The following is a 16,035-nucleotide window of genomic DNA, read 5'->3' as shown; positions in this document are numbered from 1 at the left end:
AGATTTCACAGGCTTCATCTCCCACCAAGGAAGGGAAGGAGCCAAGGGAAAGCAATGCACCAGTCCCTGCCGAGCACAAACTCTGCTTGCTCCCCAGGCGGCCCTGACAGGTCAGACACCAGTCTGCGTCTCTGCGCACCCTTTGCCACGGGAAGCCCTTTTCCGAGCGGTTCATCAAATACAGAAGCCATTTCCCCGGCCCACACGGGACGGAGAGGGAAGGGGCTGAGCCGCACGGGCGGCTGGTGGAGGGCCCGGAGAAGGGCCGCTCCTCTCACGCCGGCAGGGAGGCAGGGCGTGAGCCTGTCGACGCTCCCGCTCCTGTCCCGCCACACGCTCCCTCCCGCGGGAGCCCGTGCGCAAGCCCGGAGTTGGGACGGGCAGGGGCCGGAGCCTTACCTGGGAGAGGAGGCGGCTGCTGGCACTCGGACGCTTGCTCAGAGGTCCCGGGGGCCATGCTCTCAGCCCCGCTCCTCTCCCTGCCGCTGCTCACCGCCTCGTGCTCAGAGACGCCGCATGCATGCGGAGACGGGCGGCACTCACCCTCTGTCACGGCACTGCCATTAGGCAGGCTTCCCAGATCAACAGCGGGCCCGTCCAGGAAAATCGTCAGCTCTCCGCCGGAGACAACGCTGCCTTTGTTCTCCGTCTGCAGGTCCAGGGTCAGCTGCCTGTTCTCCACTGTGGGAGATGAGGGGACACGGAGAAAAAGACCAAGCAGTCACCACTCAGGATGGCAGCCGTGATGGAGGATGGCTCCACCACCCCGGCTCCCCCATGGGACGGGACGTCAGCCTCCTGGTCCTCTCCAGGCCTCCCTGTGCCCCAAAGGGCAACGTGCCTGCTCCCTCAGGGCCAGTTGTCCCAGCGAGCACCACCAGCATTGGCCCCACACCTACACGTACCTACCAGCATTGCCAGGGGACACCGGGCCAGCCCCAGCTCCCGAGAAAGGTCCCCCGTCACCAGCCATTGCTCGCAAAGCGGGGTCCCTTCACAGGGGTGGAGCTGCCCCAGGGCCCCTGGCTGCAACACAGCCAAGACCACCATCGCTTACAGATCCAGAAGCTGGGGCTGTAGGGGAGATGGCGGCAGGAAAGCCGAGGGATTCGGCTGGTTTGACACAACACGTGGGGCAAGAAGGGTCCTGCATGAGGGTGACCGCCGGCAGGCGCCTGGGACACAAAGCAGGCTGATGGCTACACACCCAATGGTGCCTGAAGCCCTGGCCTGCTGCAGAGGAGCAAGCGGCATCTTCAGAATTGGGCCTATCCTCATGCCACCGAGAAAACCCAGGTAAGCAGCAAAGGAAAACCCCAGGCACATCCCTCCATCGTCATCCGTTCCACTGAACGCAAATGGCACAAAGGGCTGCCCCCAAACACACAGAAACACTCCGCTGCGGCATCAGACCGCCTTTGCAGAAGCTTCTGGAGCGGGCATGGGCTGGGAGGCTCCTGGAGACAGCCACCAGCTCCACTCCCCTCCCTCATGAGCCAGTTTGGCTCCAGCAGCTTGGCGAGACTTTGTCGGTCACAGCTCCACGCACAGCTGGACACTGGCTTCGCTCAGGGGTAACGGTCCCGGGAACACCACTCGCTGTCCTCCCCTCGGGCACGGAGCGAGGGGCTGCAGCAGCGGGGAAGGAGCGCCGATGACTGCACAGTGCCACGTGCCGGGGCACCCAGCAGCTGCTTCAAGAACCGGCGCCTGCCCTGTTTCACCGACGCGCGCTGGCAGCCGCGGCCCTCTGCCTCCCTGCACCCCAGGACAGACACCCGCCACCCTTCCAGCTCCTCCGAGGCCTCCTGACAGCTCCCTGCCGCGCACGGACAGCAGCAAGAGGTGTCCCCGGAAGCCACCAGCACCCAGCACGGCTGGAGCAAGGCACGGTGCGAAGGGGCTGCCTGCACGCCTCCCACAGCCTCCTCCAGCCCTGCACACAAAACCACCTACTGCAGAGCCGCTCCCCACAACCGATGAGAGAACAAGACGACCCTCAGTGCCCGCGGGCAGGCAGGGCTCTCGCACCATCGCGGCAATGCCTGCCAGAGCCAGCAGGACTGAAACACCCTGCTCCGCCACAGAAGGCCAGAAAAATTTGGCTGCGCCAGCCTGGGACACCGGCCCAGACGCTTCCTGACTCATTTGCTCAAATAATATTTTTATTATACACAGATTGCTCATGATACAACGGCACCATTTTTTAGCAACCTGCTTTGTCGCAGTCCGCCGTGGGGATGGGGTACAGTACCTGCCAGCGGGAGCAGGAGGAGGATGGGAACACGCTCCCCGTGGACCCCTCGTCCCGTCTCTGGCTCGGGGTGAGACACGCTGGCGGGGCCCCAGGGTGTGCAACTGCCACCCAAACAGCACCTACGACTCCCCGCTGCCAGCCCAGCGCTTGCACAGCACCGGGGTGAAGGCGCAGAGATCACGGTGCTGCTGCGCACCAGCCTGGCCATTGCCAGGACCAGAAGCAGCCGTGCACCTCTCGTGCCAGCCCAGAGAGCCGCTCTTGCCCTCCTTCCCTGTCCGGAGCTGCTCCTCCCCGCAGGGTGCCTGCCGGCCTCCCACAACTGGGAAGGGACACAAAGGGGACGGAGAAGGGGTCTGGCACGAGGCCGGTCACAGCACTCGCACCACGTGCGCTGGTCCATGGCCGGTAGCCATCCTTCCTCCAAGCTGACCAGTGCTGCAAGGAGGAGCCCAGCTGCAAGGCAGACGGCCCCGCGCTGGGATTCAGCACCCCCTCCTCCGAGCGGGTGCTCAACGGGCACCCCGAAGCCCAGCGCCACGGGGTCTGCGGGACAGGCTGCACCCCTGGACCTCGTGAAAGCGTCTCAGGATTTTAGTGCCAAGGAGGCAAGTGTCCCCTCAGGGCCCAGGGTCCGGGCACGGCAGGAGCACACGCTCACGGGGGCACAGCACCGAGGCTGGAGCCCAACTCTGTTGCTCATTACCCACCCATCATCAGACAAGGGATTCTGCTAAGCCTGGTCTTACCCATCTGCCTAGAGGAGTTGCTCTCAGTTTGCTTCCAAGGGGAAGCTATCTCACAGACTGTTTTAAGAGCCCGAGATAGAAGATGCTACTGAGCACGGCCAAAAACCAGAACAAATCCAGACCCTGTTTCTCCCCGGCTGCTCCAAGCCGTAGGAATTTGCATTTTCTCCGAGCTGTGCGGAAGTCGTGCCCGCACGCTCCGGGGGTCCCCTCCATCCCCCTCTGCGAGCGCCCGGCAGCCGAGCGCGCCGGAGCCGCACAAGCCCTCATTGTGCAGGCGCCCAGCTGAGGGGGCGGCAGCGCAGGAGCAAAGACAAGGTATCTCCAAGTGGAGGATGTGAACATGAACCTCCCAGCCGGCTTCCTTCTCCCCCTCTCCACCCCCTTCAGCTTTTTTAAAGAAAATAAACACTAGCAGAACCTTCCATTCACTGTCCCAGTCCAGCACGCGGGACGCACAAAGGGACATTGCTGTTGCACCAACAGAGGGTCCCCTGAACGGCTGAGCACAAAGGCTGCCTGTGTCCCGCCGGCAGCCAGAATGTCAGAGGGATTATTATTATTTTGGGAGGGGGTCGGGGGGTGATTTGGTCCTGAATAAGGTCTCAGTTCAGCTACTTCCAGTGCCCCGCATGCAGCATCAGAGCTCTCATTTAGCAGAGGTGAGCTGGAATTCCCACCCAGCCCATTAAGCGGATTTACGGTTCCACGAAGCGAGGCTGGTAGGAGCCAGTGTGATAACGGCCCCAGGCTGAGCCCGAGCCCGAGCCCAAGCCCTCCGGGACCTCCAGGAACCACACGCATCTGACGCCCACGGGCATAAGCACCAGAGAGCTGCTGCGTGGGAGGGGGCAGCCCCTCTGCCTCTTCCTCTGGGTTGGGTGGCTCCATCTTCGCACACGCAACCAGGAAGATTTCCAGACAGGCAGCTGGATGGTGCTTCCCCCCCCTCAAGCTCCCCAAACCCTCATCGTGCAGTTCCACTGGATGCAGAGGCCAGTTTCCACTCAAACGACTCCATGCGATCAAAGCTGTGTCCACCATCGTCCCTTGAGAGCAGCCGGGACTGCCACTTACGCAAACAGAAGATAAGCAGATCCTCTGGGCTACCCCGAAAACCACGCATTCCAGCCAGCAACCTACTTGCCCCCCATCAATCCACAGAAGAATCAAATCCCAGAGCCAGAACCCTGCCCTGAAAGCACCCTGGCACTAGACAGAAAAAGCAGGGCAGACAATAACGTCAGTGGGGCCGCTCTCAGCCCCAGTGGGAGCACTGGGCTGTGCCGGCTTCCCGCGGGTCTCGGGGCCCCTGAGCTACCCCAGAGCTCAGGGCTGTCAGGCAGGCAGCACCACCCGCAGCACCCACCTCCCTGGTGCTTGGCGAGTTAAGACTAGCTGAACCTCTGTGCACACCTGCAGCCGAAGGAATGACTCCGTGCTGTGGCTACAGTCCCGCCGGGAAGAGGCAGGGGGAAGTTAGACCTCCCACAGCCATCCCTAAACCAAGGAGGAACCCAGAGTTTAGGGGAAGGACTAATCTTTGCTGTCCCAGGTAAAAAGTAAAAGTCTCCCCAGGCAGTGGGAAGCTTTGCCCCTGCTGCTGACCCAGTCTCAGCCACTGCGGCTTAGAAACAACTGTGTCCCGCTCCATTTATCTGCTAGGTATAACCAGGAGGACCTCAGACTTCTGCTTCTTTCCTCTGAACCACCACAGCCCTGGGAAGGAAGACAAGATGGGACGAGAGAGTCAAAGAGCCCGCTGCCTCTGACCGGGGGCAGCTGGCTGTCTGCAAAATAGACCTGCCAGGGCACGGCAGGACGGGAGCCAGCGGACCCTGCCTACTTGATGGCTTGGGCGCTTAGAGCAGCCTCCCATCCAAAGAGAGCCTGGAGGTGGCCAGGGCACAGGGACAGTGCTGGTGGTCACAGTCCCATCAGCTCTGCAGGACGCTCGGGACGCGACACCCGAAAGGTGAGGCAGGGTAGGCAGGGTCTGACCCCGGCTGTGAATTACTGGCTTGGACAACCAGTTTTACAGGACTGTTGCCCAGCTGCTGCAGAGCCAGCTCACTGAACAGGCACCTCAGCCAGTCTGCGCACGTGCCTTCGCAACTCCTCGCTAAGAGCCTTTGCTGCCGGGCCATGCAGCAGAGCTGCTTTGACAGCATATTCACGATAAGGGGGGGAAGCTGCAGCTTTCCAGAGGTTTGGGGGTTTGCTGCTGGCTTCCTGGAGGGTCCCACGAGGCCGCGGCTCCAGCAGCTCTGCCTGGGGCGCAGCAGCAGGGAAAGAACAGGCTCTGCAGGAGTAAAACCCTGGCATGTGGTGCCACTCAAGAAACAGGAGCCTGTTGATGTAACTCGCAACCCGAGCAGCGAGCAATAAAAGCAAGCACTGTCATTTGCGAGCTGCAGCCTGGCTCACTCCAGCGCCCGCACAGACATCCATGGCTCAGCACACAGCGGGACCAGCAAAAACCAGCAAGGCCCAGTATCGGCTTCCAGCGGCAGACCGTGGTGCGAAGCCAGCCGGGGATGTTCCTCAGGCCTCGTGGGAGGAGGAGGCGAGGAGCTGCCGGAGCCCGGGAACAAAGAGGTGTCTCTGCGGCAGGCAGCAGCTCGGGGGCCGGGGCAGGGGGCTGTGCCATTGCAAATTAGCTGTTTTACGGGAGCCCTGGGAGCAGCTCCGTGGAAGGCTCCAGCTCATTTTCTGTGATTAAGCCCATTCTTACCCACCTCTCCGTCCCCCCGGCCAATCCCCTCTGAAAGCGGGAGGGCGCTGCCTGCCAGAGGAGAGGCCCCAGAGGCACCTGCCAAGGCGGTGGGAAGCGCAGCGAGCCCGAAAGCAAGGCTGGACCTGCCTGGAGCAGGAGCTCCTGTCCGACAGCTCGGACTGTCAGCTCCAGCAGGCTCTCCCCATCCTCCCGGGAGCCCGGGCCTGACCGGGCTCGTCGCTGAGCTCTTTTTCCAGAGTCTCGGCTCTGAGGCCTGGAGCCTTCCACCTGAAGCGAGACGTGCTTGGCAGGAGGGCCGACAAAGAACGGGGGGAGCTCCAGCGTCTTCCTGGCAGGTGGGAGCCCTGCACGCACCGCCATAGATGTCACCGGCAGAGAGAACACCACCCCTGCCCAAAAGCAGAGCAACCAGAATGATTCTTCTGCACCGAGTAGAACAACTACAGGAACATAAACCAAAGGCCACATCTACACTTACACACCAGTAACTTACAGAAAACCTCACCAAAACTGTAACAAACCCAACTAAGCTAGAAAGCGGGTCTGCTGCCTGGCAGGAGCAGCCCTCGGGGAAGGCACGCTCCTGCTGAGTGCTTCCCAGGAGGGGGAGAGGACGGCCAGGCCCCCGCCAGCGGCAGAGGGCACACGCGTTTCGGTGCCTTCGCCAGGCAGAGGGTCACGGGCTGCAGTAGGACATTACTTGTCCGGCTCGGGATGGCTTGAAATCCCAAATGCCCTTTGCATGCCCTTGTGTGACCTGGCCCCCTCCCCAGGCTGGCAGGCAGAGGGAACAGGCGCTCCCCTCCTCTCAGCAGGCGAGGAGCCTCCTCGAGGAAAGGGTCTCCCAGGGACGCAGGCTCCCACGGGACCTCCGGGGGACTGGCAGCAGTCCGTGGCCCACTCAGAGCTGCAGCAAAGCCCAAAGGCCAAGCAGCGAGTCCACAGAGAAGAGGAGGGAGCAGACGTGAGGCTAGACAAGATGGGCAGATGAGAGCACATGGCTTGTCCGGGCAGTGCCGGCTGCCCCCAGCCCATGGCAGCACCTTCCCGGCAGGGCAGGGCAGGGCAGGTTCTGCAGCTTTAAGAGTCCTCCCTCCCAGCCCACAGTGTCAAGGAAAAATGTGACACGTTTTTTCTGGTGGATGTTAACAGACAAGCTAAAACAGCCAGTTGCCTTTTCCATTCATTTTCCACACAGCCCCCTGGGACGCCTGCTAATGAAAGAGCCGATTGTGCCCCTGCAGAGGAGCAGGCAGGTAGGGCGGGAGCAGCAGCGGCTCCAGGAGCCCAGCACGGCAGGGTATTCGCACAGCTCGGGGAAGAAAAAGCTGCAGAGGAGGGTGCCCTGGGGCAGAGACCCCCGCTGCGGGCTGCCTGGCAACACCAGCCCAAGCAACAGGCAACCCAGCCCGGCAGCTACCCGGGGCGGACGTTCAGGTCCCCACGGGCTTTGCGAGACAACGGCGGCAGCAGCAGAGCTCCCCGCGTGGCCCTCGCTGCCCCAGCAGGACAAGGTGCCACCCGGGGGCAGGGCAGCCTGCCCGCCGCAGGGAGCACGGCGGGGACAGCGTCGCGGTTTCGTAGCCTGCGGCTGGCAGTGCCAGGGGAAGCAGCTCACCCCAGCCCCGGCACAGGGGAGAGTCTGAACCAGCCCCGTATCCCCCCGGGGCACGGGAGGCCCCTCTCCCCACTCAATACCAGGTCTGTCTCTCGCAAGCGGCGGAGCTTCGCTTGGAAAAGACAGAGCGAGCCTTTTCCAGCCCCGCACAGCCGCTTGCACGGCCCAAGCCCTGAATGGCCGCCTTTATGCGATAGCTGCTGTCGCAAGCCACGCTCTGGCGACCACAAATGGCAGCAAATAGCTGAGGGGTTTGTGTTTCCGCGCAGGCTGCGGCACCCTGGCTAACGGAGGTATGGCTTCCGTCACGCCCCAGCCCCCCCGGCCCTGACGGGCGGCCCAGGGCACACAATGGCGCCTTGTTCCCTCCTGGGGCAGGGGACTGCACGGCAGCCGCCGCGGCCACCGCCTCGCCTCCCCGCTGCGCACCTACAGGGCCGGTGAGGCGGCAGGACCCTGCGGAGCGCAAGGCCCCCGGCCAGGGCGGAGGCCGAGGGACCCCGGCGGGGTCCGGCTCGTACGTACATTTCCCACCGCTCTTCAGCAGGTTGCCGAGGCTGACGGAGGCGGTGCCCAGCAGCTCATTCCTCAGGGTATGGCAGCTCCACACCTTCAGGTCCAAGTGGCTCTGAGCCGTGACGTTCCTGCAGAGACCAGAGAAGGGGGCCGTCACCGTGGCCTCGTCCCTGCTCCATGCTCGGGGAGCGGGCAGTGCCAGGCCTGCCGGAGCCAGGGGGTAGAGGGAGGCGGGCAAGGCCACGGGGCAATGGGAGACCCCCCCTCCCGCCACCACGGAGACTTACAGGACGAGGATCTCGTTCCACAGCAGCTCAGAGCTCCCGATCTGCTTCCCCGTCTTCTTGGTCTCGCTGGGCAGCCCGTCGCCCGCCACCTCCACGTAGCAGTTCATCCGCGACAGGCGGCTGTGCGCCTTGGGCTTCACGGACACGACTGGGCAGGGGGGACAGGGAGAGGGTCAGGCAGCCGCAGGGGAGACCCCGTCCCCTGCGCCACACGCACACGCCCCATCCCTGCCAGCTTGGGGTGCCGCGACCCACTGCAGAGCCAAACTGCTTTTGGGAGAGGGGGAGCGAGAAGCGATTCTCCTGATGGCAGCAACGGCCGTACCCAGGGGCTCACGTCACCAGCCCCTGGTCACTGCCCGTCCCCAGCTTCACCCATGCCTTGGCCCCACACAGGAAGGCTGCAGGAGTGTCACGGTCCCCACAGACACCACCCTACCCCAGGGCTTGTAGGCAAGGTGGGGGCAAGGGGGCTCTGCTGGAGCAGAGCCGGGGACGCAGCTCCAGGGGACGCAGCTCCAGGGGACGCAGCTCCAGGGGACGCAGCTCCAGGGGACGCAGCTCCAGGGGACGCAGCTCCAGGGGACGCAGCTCCAGGGGACGCAGCTCCAGGGGACGCAGCTCCAGGCATCGGGAGCCATCTCGCGGCCACGGGAGCACCAACGCGGCCCTGGCAGGGCCACGGAGCCACGTCCCGACGGCTGCTGGGGAGAGGAGGCGGCGGAGCCCAGCCGACGGCCGCTCCGCTTCCCTGGGCGCCCATGGGACTCAGGGCAGTGCTGGCCTTCCCCAGCCCCTGCTCCCCCCCCAGAAGGTCTCCCAGGCCAGGGTGCAGGCAGAGCACACGCCCCGGAGCAGACGCACCCAAAATCCACATTCCCCGCTGCGGGACTCCCGACCCCACCTCCGGCGAGGCAGCGGGACCCACCTTTCACGGAGAGCTGGGACTTCTCGCAGGGCGGCCCGGCCCTGGCCCTGCTGGAGCTTGCAGCGGCCATGGCATTACCCCTGGCTGGAAGCAGAGAGAGAGGAGACACCTCAGCACCTCTCCCACCACGCAGAGGAAGCCGGGGCTGCGCTGGGGTCCCAGGTCAGCCCCTCTGGGCCCCGAACGCAGCCCGGCCGTTACTGCAAGTGACCCACGTGGCAGGGAGACTTGGCAATGGACAGGCACACGCCTGGTAAACACAGGTTCCCTCTCACTCCTGATAAACCAGCCCTGCACCGCAGGCAACGGCAACGCTGCACCCTGGGGAGAGAAACTCCCCTTCAGCGGCGCTGCCGTGGCCTGAAGAGATCCGAGCCAAAAGCTGGGCAGCGCTCAGCCCTCTGGACACCCCACTTGGGCGGCTGCAGCTCACCCTGACCCAAAGGTCGCTGCCGATCGCAGCCAGCACGAGGACAGAGCAGTCTCCAAAGCCTTCAGCAGACACGCTGTCTCACGCCCTGCTCTGTGCTGCTGAGCAGCAACGCCGGCTCACGAGCAGCCTGCATGGCCACTGCACAAGGGATCCCTCGGAAAGGACGAGACAGTGACGCTGGTCAGAATAGAGGAGGGTCCGGTCACAGTATGGGGAAGCAGCCACGTCCCTCAAGGACAGCCCGGGTCTCTTCCTGGCAGCAAAATCCCACAGAAAAATCAGTCCCAGGTACTGTAACACACTGTGGAGGGGACGGGGACCGCAGCTGCTCTGAACACAGAGAAGGATCACACTGCGGAACAGGCTACAAGCCCAGACCTCCACTTCCCCAAGCGCTCATCACTTCCTCGCTCTCCAGCACCACGTCACTGTCACCGCAGGCACAGTGCTTCCCCCTGTCCCTTCTGCTGCTGCTACAGTCACCCACCGGGGACAGGGAGAGGGCAGGAAGGGCACAGGCTGTAACACCCGGGGATGCGGGCAGAACATGTGGCTGGGCGCCTCTGCTGAAAACAGCTGACCACAAAGTAGGAGGATGAGGTCACATGCCACGCAGAAGCACAAGGCGCTTGGTCTGGGACCAGAGAGGCAGCTGTTGACTCGTACCGTCCTCCCGAGCCTGCGGGCAGCAGCCCTCCTCTCCGCACTTCCCAGGCAGAGGAGCTGGAGGGGACGTGCCGAGCGCGGGCGCCTGCACTGGGTGTGAAGGTCACGGACCAGAGGGTCCCTGCCTGCGCGAGCCCCCGACACAGCGGGGCAGAGGGAGGCATTTGCTGCCCACCCCCAGGCAGGAGCAAAGAGGAGCCTCAATCCTGTCTCCCGGGGCAGCAGCGAGGGCTCGGATGGGGTCAAACCTGATCCCTCTCCCCAGCCACCGAAGCCAAGAGCACCCCTCCTGCCCGGCCCTGGACCGGAGGGCCTGCCAATCTCTCCCCCCCCGATCAGGGGAGGGAAGCATGAAAAGGGGAGAAGGGCACCTCCAGCAGCTCCAGCCTCTGCCACCTCCCCTCTCACGCAAGAGTCTCTCTCTCTCTTCCCTGCCGTCTCCCCACACCCTCCTTAGACCTCACCAAGCTCCGTCTCAAAGCCAGGTTCCTTTTTAAATCCCCTCTCATGAACCAGCGTCTCCGCTTTCCACCCCCTTCTCCGTGCCAGCCCCGGGCGACCTCACCCCCCCCCAGCACGGCAAACCCTCCCAGGACTCCGTGCTCAGCCGAGACTTGGCCAGTGCTTCGTACGATCCCCACCTCTGCCTGGAAAGCCTCGTTTGGTACCAGACTTGCTGCTGTCTCGGCTCTGTCAGATGGTGGCTGGAGGCTCGCTAACACATGCGATCTCCTCCCCCTCACAAGCGGGGGAGAGCTGACTTCTGGAGGGAGGTCTTTGATGAGATTAATTGCACTTGCTATTACTACAGTCACTCGTACTCCAATTATCCTGGCCCACAGATCACCCCGGCCTTCCCTCAGGATATTGTTACTCCTCGCGTTTGTTATGACTCCCCAGCTCCGCATCACCGCTTATTTCATTAGCGCCATTAAACAGGCCCACAGAAAACAGCCAGGAGCACGTGCCCCTCCTAAGCAGGGCCTCCTGCGCCAGCGCCGCGCCAGACCGACCAGCCAGCTTCTCCTTCAGGGCCTCTTACGCGCACGTGAGTGACCTGCGCCTCAAAGTTACTGCGGTAAGACCCAAGGCTCACTCCCCTGCAGCGGGGACTCTGGATCCCCGGTCCTCCCTCGCAGTCACGGGTGCTGCTTTTGCTCTCCTCCAGCCGTCCCCCGTGGCAGGGCCAGCCTCGCCAGCCCTCCGCCAGCGAAGGCGATCTGGGGTTCGTTAATCACCGAGCGTTACCTGTTACAGAGGCATTTCCACTTCCCAGCCCTCGCTCCGCACACACGTCCCCTCGCAGCCCCGCCGTCCCCCCCATTCCCACCGCACCCCAGCGCCGGGGCGCAGACCAGAGCTGCCACGACGCGCCTGCCCTGCGCTCACAGCCTCGCCCAAGCATCCCATGGCAGAGGAGGACCCCGGGCCAGACCGGCCGCCCGTTTCCTCACAGCACCTTCCTGCCTCAGATGAGGGCAGAGACCCTTCCCGTTTGGGTGTGTTTATCCTTTTTTCTTTTAAACCTTGACTCTTCTTCCCGCTTTCTCTCTTCCCGATTCTACACCGTTTCTCTATCGCCTGCTTTAGTTTCCCTGGCCGTGCTAAAGACCTCTCAGCCATCAGAGCCCCCCCGCGTTCAGCGCCGCTCCCCAGGCCTTTCCTCTCCGACCGGCCTCTCTCTGCTCCCGCGCGCTCCATTTACTCCTTACGCCCTTTGCGGAGCCGGCTCGTAACCGGCGCAGGCCCGGGGTGCTCCCTCACCCACACACGGGTGCCGGTTTCCCTCTTTCCAAGGCCGGGGCCTCCCCTCCCCAGCCGCCCCGGGGTTCCCGTCGCCGACGGTGGCCCGGCCTCGCCTCCCGGGGCGGCGGGCAGCCCGGCCGCCGTCCGGCTAAAGCGAGGTTTACCCGCGGGGCCGCAGAGCGGTGGCAGGGCCGGGGCAGCAGTCCCGGGAGCCGGGCGCCCCCACCCACCGCCGCCGCCGCAGGGGCCGGGCCGGGGCCTGCCCCGCAGCCGGAGCCGGTTCGCTCCGCACAGACCCGGGCCGGGCGGCAGCGGCGGCCGGGGAGGGCGAGAGGGGGCAGAGGGCCCCCGCCACGGCCGGGCTCCGCGGGCCGCGACCGCCGCCCGGGGCACCGCGAAGGGGAGGCGGCGGCCGGGACAGCCCTCCCCGCGGGCCGCGCCGCCCCGGGCCGGGCCTCACCTCGCCGGGCCGGTACCGCCCCGGGGCGGGCAGAGCCCGCGGCCGAGCAGCTCCCGGCGCCCCGCCAGGCCCTGCCCGCCGGGCGGGAGCGCCGGGCCGTACCGAGAGGGCCGGGCCGTACCGGGAGCCCCCGGCCGCCTCCTCGTCGTCCTCCTCCTCCTCCTCCTCCTCCTCCTCCTCCCGCCCCGTCCCGTCCCGTCCCGTCCCGCCACCCGAGTTACCGGCGCCCGCTCCACTCCCGCTTCCGGCTCCAGCGCCCGCCGTCATGTGACACCAGCTCGTCACCTGACCGCGCCGCCCGGAAGCGGTCACGCGGGCCGCGGCGCTGCCGTTCCCGGCCTGCCCCGCGCGGACTACAGCTCCCGGCGGGCAGCGCGGCGGCTACGGGTGGCGGCGGGGGCCATGGGGCGCGCGGGCATGGCGCGCGTGGCGCACGTCGTGGCCGACACCGGCGCCTTCCTCAGCGCCGCCCCGCTGCAGGTACCGGGGACCGGGGACCGGGGGAACGGGGGGCCGGGGGGACCGGGCCGGTCTGACGGCGCTGCCCGCAGGACATCGCGCAGAACCTGTACACCGTGCCCGAGGTGCTGGCCGAGATCCGCGACAGGCCGACGCGCCGCCGCCTGGCCGCGCTGCCCTGCGAGCTGCGCCTCCGCCGCCCGCGGCCCGACGTCCTGCGCCTCGGTGAGTACCGGGCCCCTGCGGCCCCGCCCGGGCCCCTGCGCCTCGGGGAGGCCCGGCCCGCCCGGCTCCCTGCGGCCCAGCGAGGCCCGGCCCGGCCCGGCCCGACGGCCGCCTTTCCTTCCGCCCCGCCCCGCAGTGACCGACTTCTCCAAGAAGACCGGGGACTACCCCAGCCTCTCGGCCGCCGACCTGCAGGTGCTCGCCCTCACCTGCCAGCTGCAGGCCGAGACCGACGGCCCCGGCTGCCTGCGCTGGGAGCCCCAGGACAAGGTAGGGCCCAGCCCCGGGGATGGGGCCCCGTCCCCGGGGTGCCCCGCCGACCCCCCGCGCTGCCTCCCCAGGTGCGGCTCAGCTCCACCCCGCGGCACCCCGAGGCCCCCCTGCACCTCGCCGGCTTCCATCTGCCCGCCAAGGTAAGGGAGGGGGACGCAGCACCCCGAGGTGAGGCGCTGGGGACGGGGACGCAGCCCCGCAGAGCCCCGGGCAGCGGCGGGTGAGGGACCCCCTGTCCCGTGTCCCCCCACAGCACAAGCGCCCGGGGAAAGGCCAGCGTCAGCCCAGCCCCGAGAGGAGCGCGGTCCCATCCGAGAGCGACGAGTTCAGCTCCTTCCTGTACTGGCGAGCCCCCCTGCCCAGCATCGAGGAGGAGCTGCAGGAGCTGCTGGTGAGACCCGGAGCCGCCTCTCCTCGCTCTCCTTGCTGCCCCGGTTTCTGACCGGGAGCGTGGCGTGTGCCATAGCTGACTGTCTTCTCCACCCCAGAAAGCTCAAGCCATCTCCGTTAGCCCAGAGACCACTGAGGAGCACCAGAGCTCTGAGGATGGGGCCAGTGCTGAGGAAGAGGAGGACGAGGAGGAGAGTGACGACGAGGGTTGGATAACACCCAGCAACCTCAAGCAGGTCCAGCAGGACACGGGGCACTGTGACACTGCTCCCGCTGGCATCCAGGTCGGCTGCGTCACCACTGACTTTGCCATGCAGGTGGGTGCTGGCTGCTGCCCCGCACGGGACCGGCTCCAGCCTCGGGAGCACGGGGGGCCGGCGGGGTGGGCTGAGGGCAGATTCTCAAATTCCTCAAACCTCCGGGCTGGTTAAACCAGCACACCGAGACAGAGGAGCGCATTACCGAGTCCCCTGGACGGGATGAGAGCAGCTTTGTGACAGCTCCTTTTATCTGAAAAGCAGCCAGTTCTCTCCGTTGCGGAGGCGTCTGCAAAGCCCGTTGGCATCGCTTCCGTCAGCCTCTCGCTGCCTGGGCTGGCAGACCCCGGTTAAAGCTCCTGGCAGTCCCAGCTCACGGGATTCTGGTTTCTCCCTCCTCGTTGCAGAACGTGCTGCTGCAGATGGGCCTCCACGTGCTGGCGGTGAACGGCATGCTGATCCGCCAGGCCAGGAGCTACATCCTCCGCTGCCACGGCTGCTTCAAGTGAGTGTGTGGGCACAGAGCGGTGCTGCCCTCGGCACGGGCGTGCGGTGCCCGCTGGGGCCGCGTGGATGGTCCTGCTGGTGGGCTAAGCCTGCGTTCCACGGCCCAGGGAGCAGCAAACCCCCTCTGTCCCTGTCTTGCAGGACCACTTCGGACATGACCAAGGTTTTCTGTCCCCACTGCGGTAACAAGACCCTGAAGAAGGTCGCAGTGAGCGTCAGCGATGACGGGAGCCTCCACATGCATTTCTCCCGTAACCCCAAGGTGCTGAACCCCCGAGGGCTCAGGGTGAGTAGCTGTACGTGTCGTGCTGGGCGGCTGCTGCTGGGACAAGGGCCTGGCCTGTGGCTGGTGGGTTGGAGGGAACCGTTGCCAGGTGGCAGCCAAAGCAAAGCTGTGATCGTCCTCCAGATGTTCCGCTTGACCATGGGGCTTTTGGGCTTCATTTGCTCAGTTCTTCTGTAGAGGCCTGCAGTCATCTTCAGGTCCCTTTGGGCGAGAGTTGCCCCTGAAATGAGTTTAACGACTGCTTTTCTCTTGGCAGTACCCGCTGCCGGCCCCAAAAGGAGGGAAGCACGCGAACAACCCTCACCTGGTGGAAGACCAGCCCTTCCCGCAGCAGCGACTGTCCCGCAAGGCCAGGCAGAAGACCAACGTCTTCGACCCTGACTACATCGCCGGAGTCTCGCCCTTTGCGGAAAACGACATCTACAGCCGTGCGGCCAATCTGCAAATCCGGGACGCGGCCCTGGGCGCTGGCAGGAGGCGCCTGAACCCCAACGCCGTGACAAAGAAGTTTGTGAAGAGGAGGTGAAGGGCGGGACGGGGTCCCCTGCAGCCGGTGCTGCGAGGGAGCATCAGCCCGGGCCTTGCACGTTGCTGCCTGACGCCTGATGACTCCGGGAGGGTGAGGCCTCTCCCAGCACCCTTCCGAAGGCAGCCGCCCTGGGCAGGGGCCGGGCCTTTCCTTCCACACTTCTCTGGTGCCTGAAGAGCGGCCAGTGACTGGGGGTGACGGTTGTCGGTTGGGGGAGGCTCTGACCTGGGATGGCCCACCAGAACCAGGGGGGAGCCTGGCTTCCCTGCTCGGCCCCCAGCACCCCCCGGGCTGTGGCTGAGTAGCTAATAAACACAAAAACCCAGAGCACCGTGGCTGTCGTGTTTCTGTGGCTGCCTGTGCCAGGCTCACGGCCGGGGTGTGCCTTTCTCTGAGCCTAGAGGCTGAGGAGGGTTTCTCAGGGTGTTTTCTTTAGCACACCAGTGGCACTAACGAGGGGGATAGATAATGAGTGCCTGCAGCAGGGCTGGCAGCTCCAGGGAGGCAAGAGTCAGTGGCAGGGGGTTGTGTTTTTGGGCGACTGACCAGGGCAGTGGGTGCAGGCTGAAGGGGGAGGCACTGGGGCAGCACCGGGGGAAAGCCTTTGGGATGAACCCGCTTAAACCTTCCACAGCAAAGCATTCTGCCCAGCTCTCGGGGTAGCTGCAGTGTTTCTTCTTACCCCTGCTGTAATTTTTCAGAATTACAAAAT

General features: G+C 65.2%; 2 protein-coding genes across 4 annotated transcripts in view; one reads left to right on the top strand and one right to left on the bottom strand.

Annotated features, from left to right (window-relative positions):
- WWP2 (WW domain containing E3 ubiquitin protein ligase 2) overlaps window positions 1-12,730 on the bottom strand; it is a 44,054-nt gene extending 31,324 nt beyond the window's left edge. The window contains exons 1-5 of one of the 3 annotated variants that reach the window (XM_072873002.1): window positions 12,619-12,730; window positions 9,093-9,176; window positions 8,165-8,312; window positions 7,887-8,005; window positions 400-681 (exon numbers count right to left, since the gene is read on the bottom strand). In XM_072873002.1, coding sequence (XP_072729103.1) covers window positions 400-681; window positions 7,887-8,005; window positions 8,165-8,312; window positions 9,093-9,176; window positions 12,619-12,664 — 679 coding nt within the window. In that variant the 5' untranslated portion in view covers window positions 12,665-12,730. Of the gene's footprint in view, window positions 1-399; window positions 682-7,886; window positions 8,006-8,164; window positions 8,313-9,092; window positions 9,177-12,618 lie in introns of those variants that run through there. The other 2 variants (XM_072873003.1, XM_072873004.1) reach the window with 2 other exon arrangements.
- On the top strand, window positions 12,718-15,650 carry NOB1 (NIN1 (RPN12) binding protein 1 homolog). Its single transcript, XM_072873007.1, has 9 exons — window positions 12,718-12,877; window positions 12,949-13,081; window positions 13,218-13,351; window positions 13,423-13,494; window positions 13,608-13,745; window positions 13,843-14,061; window positions 14,409-14,506; window positions 14,650-14,794; window positions 15,051-15,650. Exons 1-9 carry the CDS (start codon window positions 12,800-12,802, stop codon window positions 15,318-15,320), a joined length of 1,287 nt encoding a protein of 428 aa, XP_072729108.1. The 5' UTR covers window positions 12,718-12,799; the 3' UTR covers window positions 15,321-15,650.
- Window positions 15,651-16,035: the final 385 nt, after the last annotated feature.

The sequence above is a fragment of the Ciconia boyciana genome, chromosome 9 (genome assembly GCF_034638445.1).
Source record: "Ciconia boyciana chromosome 9, ASM3463844v1, whole genome shotgun sequence".
Taxonomy (NCBI): domain Eukaryota; kingdom Metazoa; phylum Chordata; class Aves; order Ciconiiformes; family Ciconiidae; genus Ciconia; species Ciconia boyciana.
The sequence above is the reverse complement of the archived record's forward strand: the minus strand, read 5'-3'. Positions and strand labels throughout refer to the sequence as shown.

Excerpts from the sequence above, each read along its gene's own strand:
- NOB1 (XM_072873007.1), top strand. The coding sequence starts at position 12,800 with ATGGGGCGCGCGGGCATGGCGCGCGTGGCGCACGTCGTGGCCGACACC. Across the intron at positions 13,495-13,607 it reads GCTTCCATCTGCCCGCCAAG|CACAAGCGCCCGGGGAAAGG; the intron begins GTAAGGGAGGGG and ends GTCCCCCCACAG. Across the intron at positions 14,795-15,050 it reads TGAACCCCCGAGGGCTCAGG|TACCCGCTGCCGGCCCCAAA; the intron begins GTGAGTAGCTGT and ends TTCTCTTGGCAG.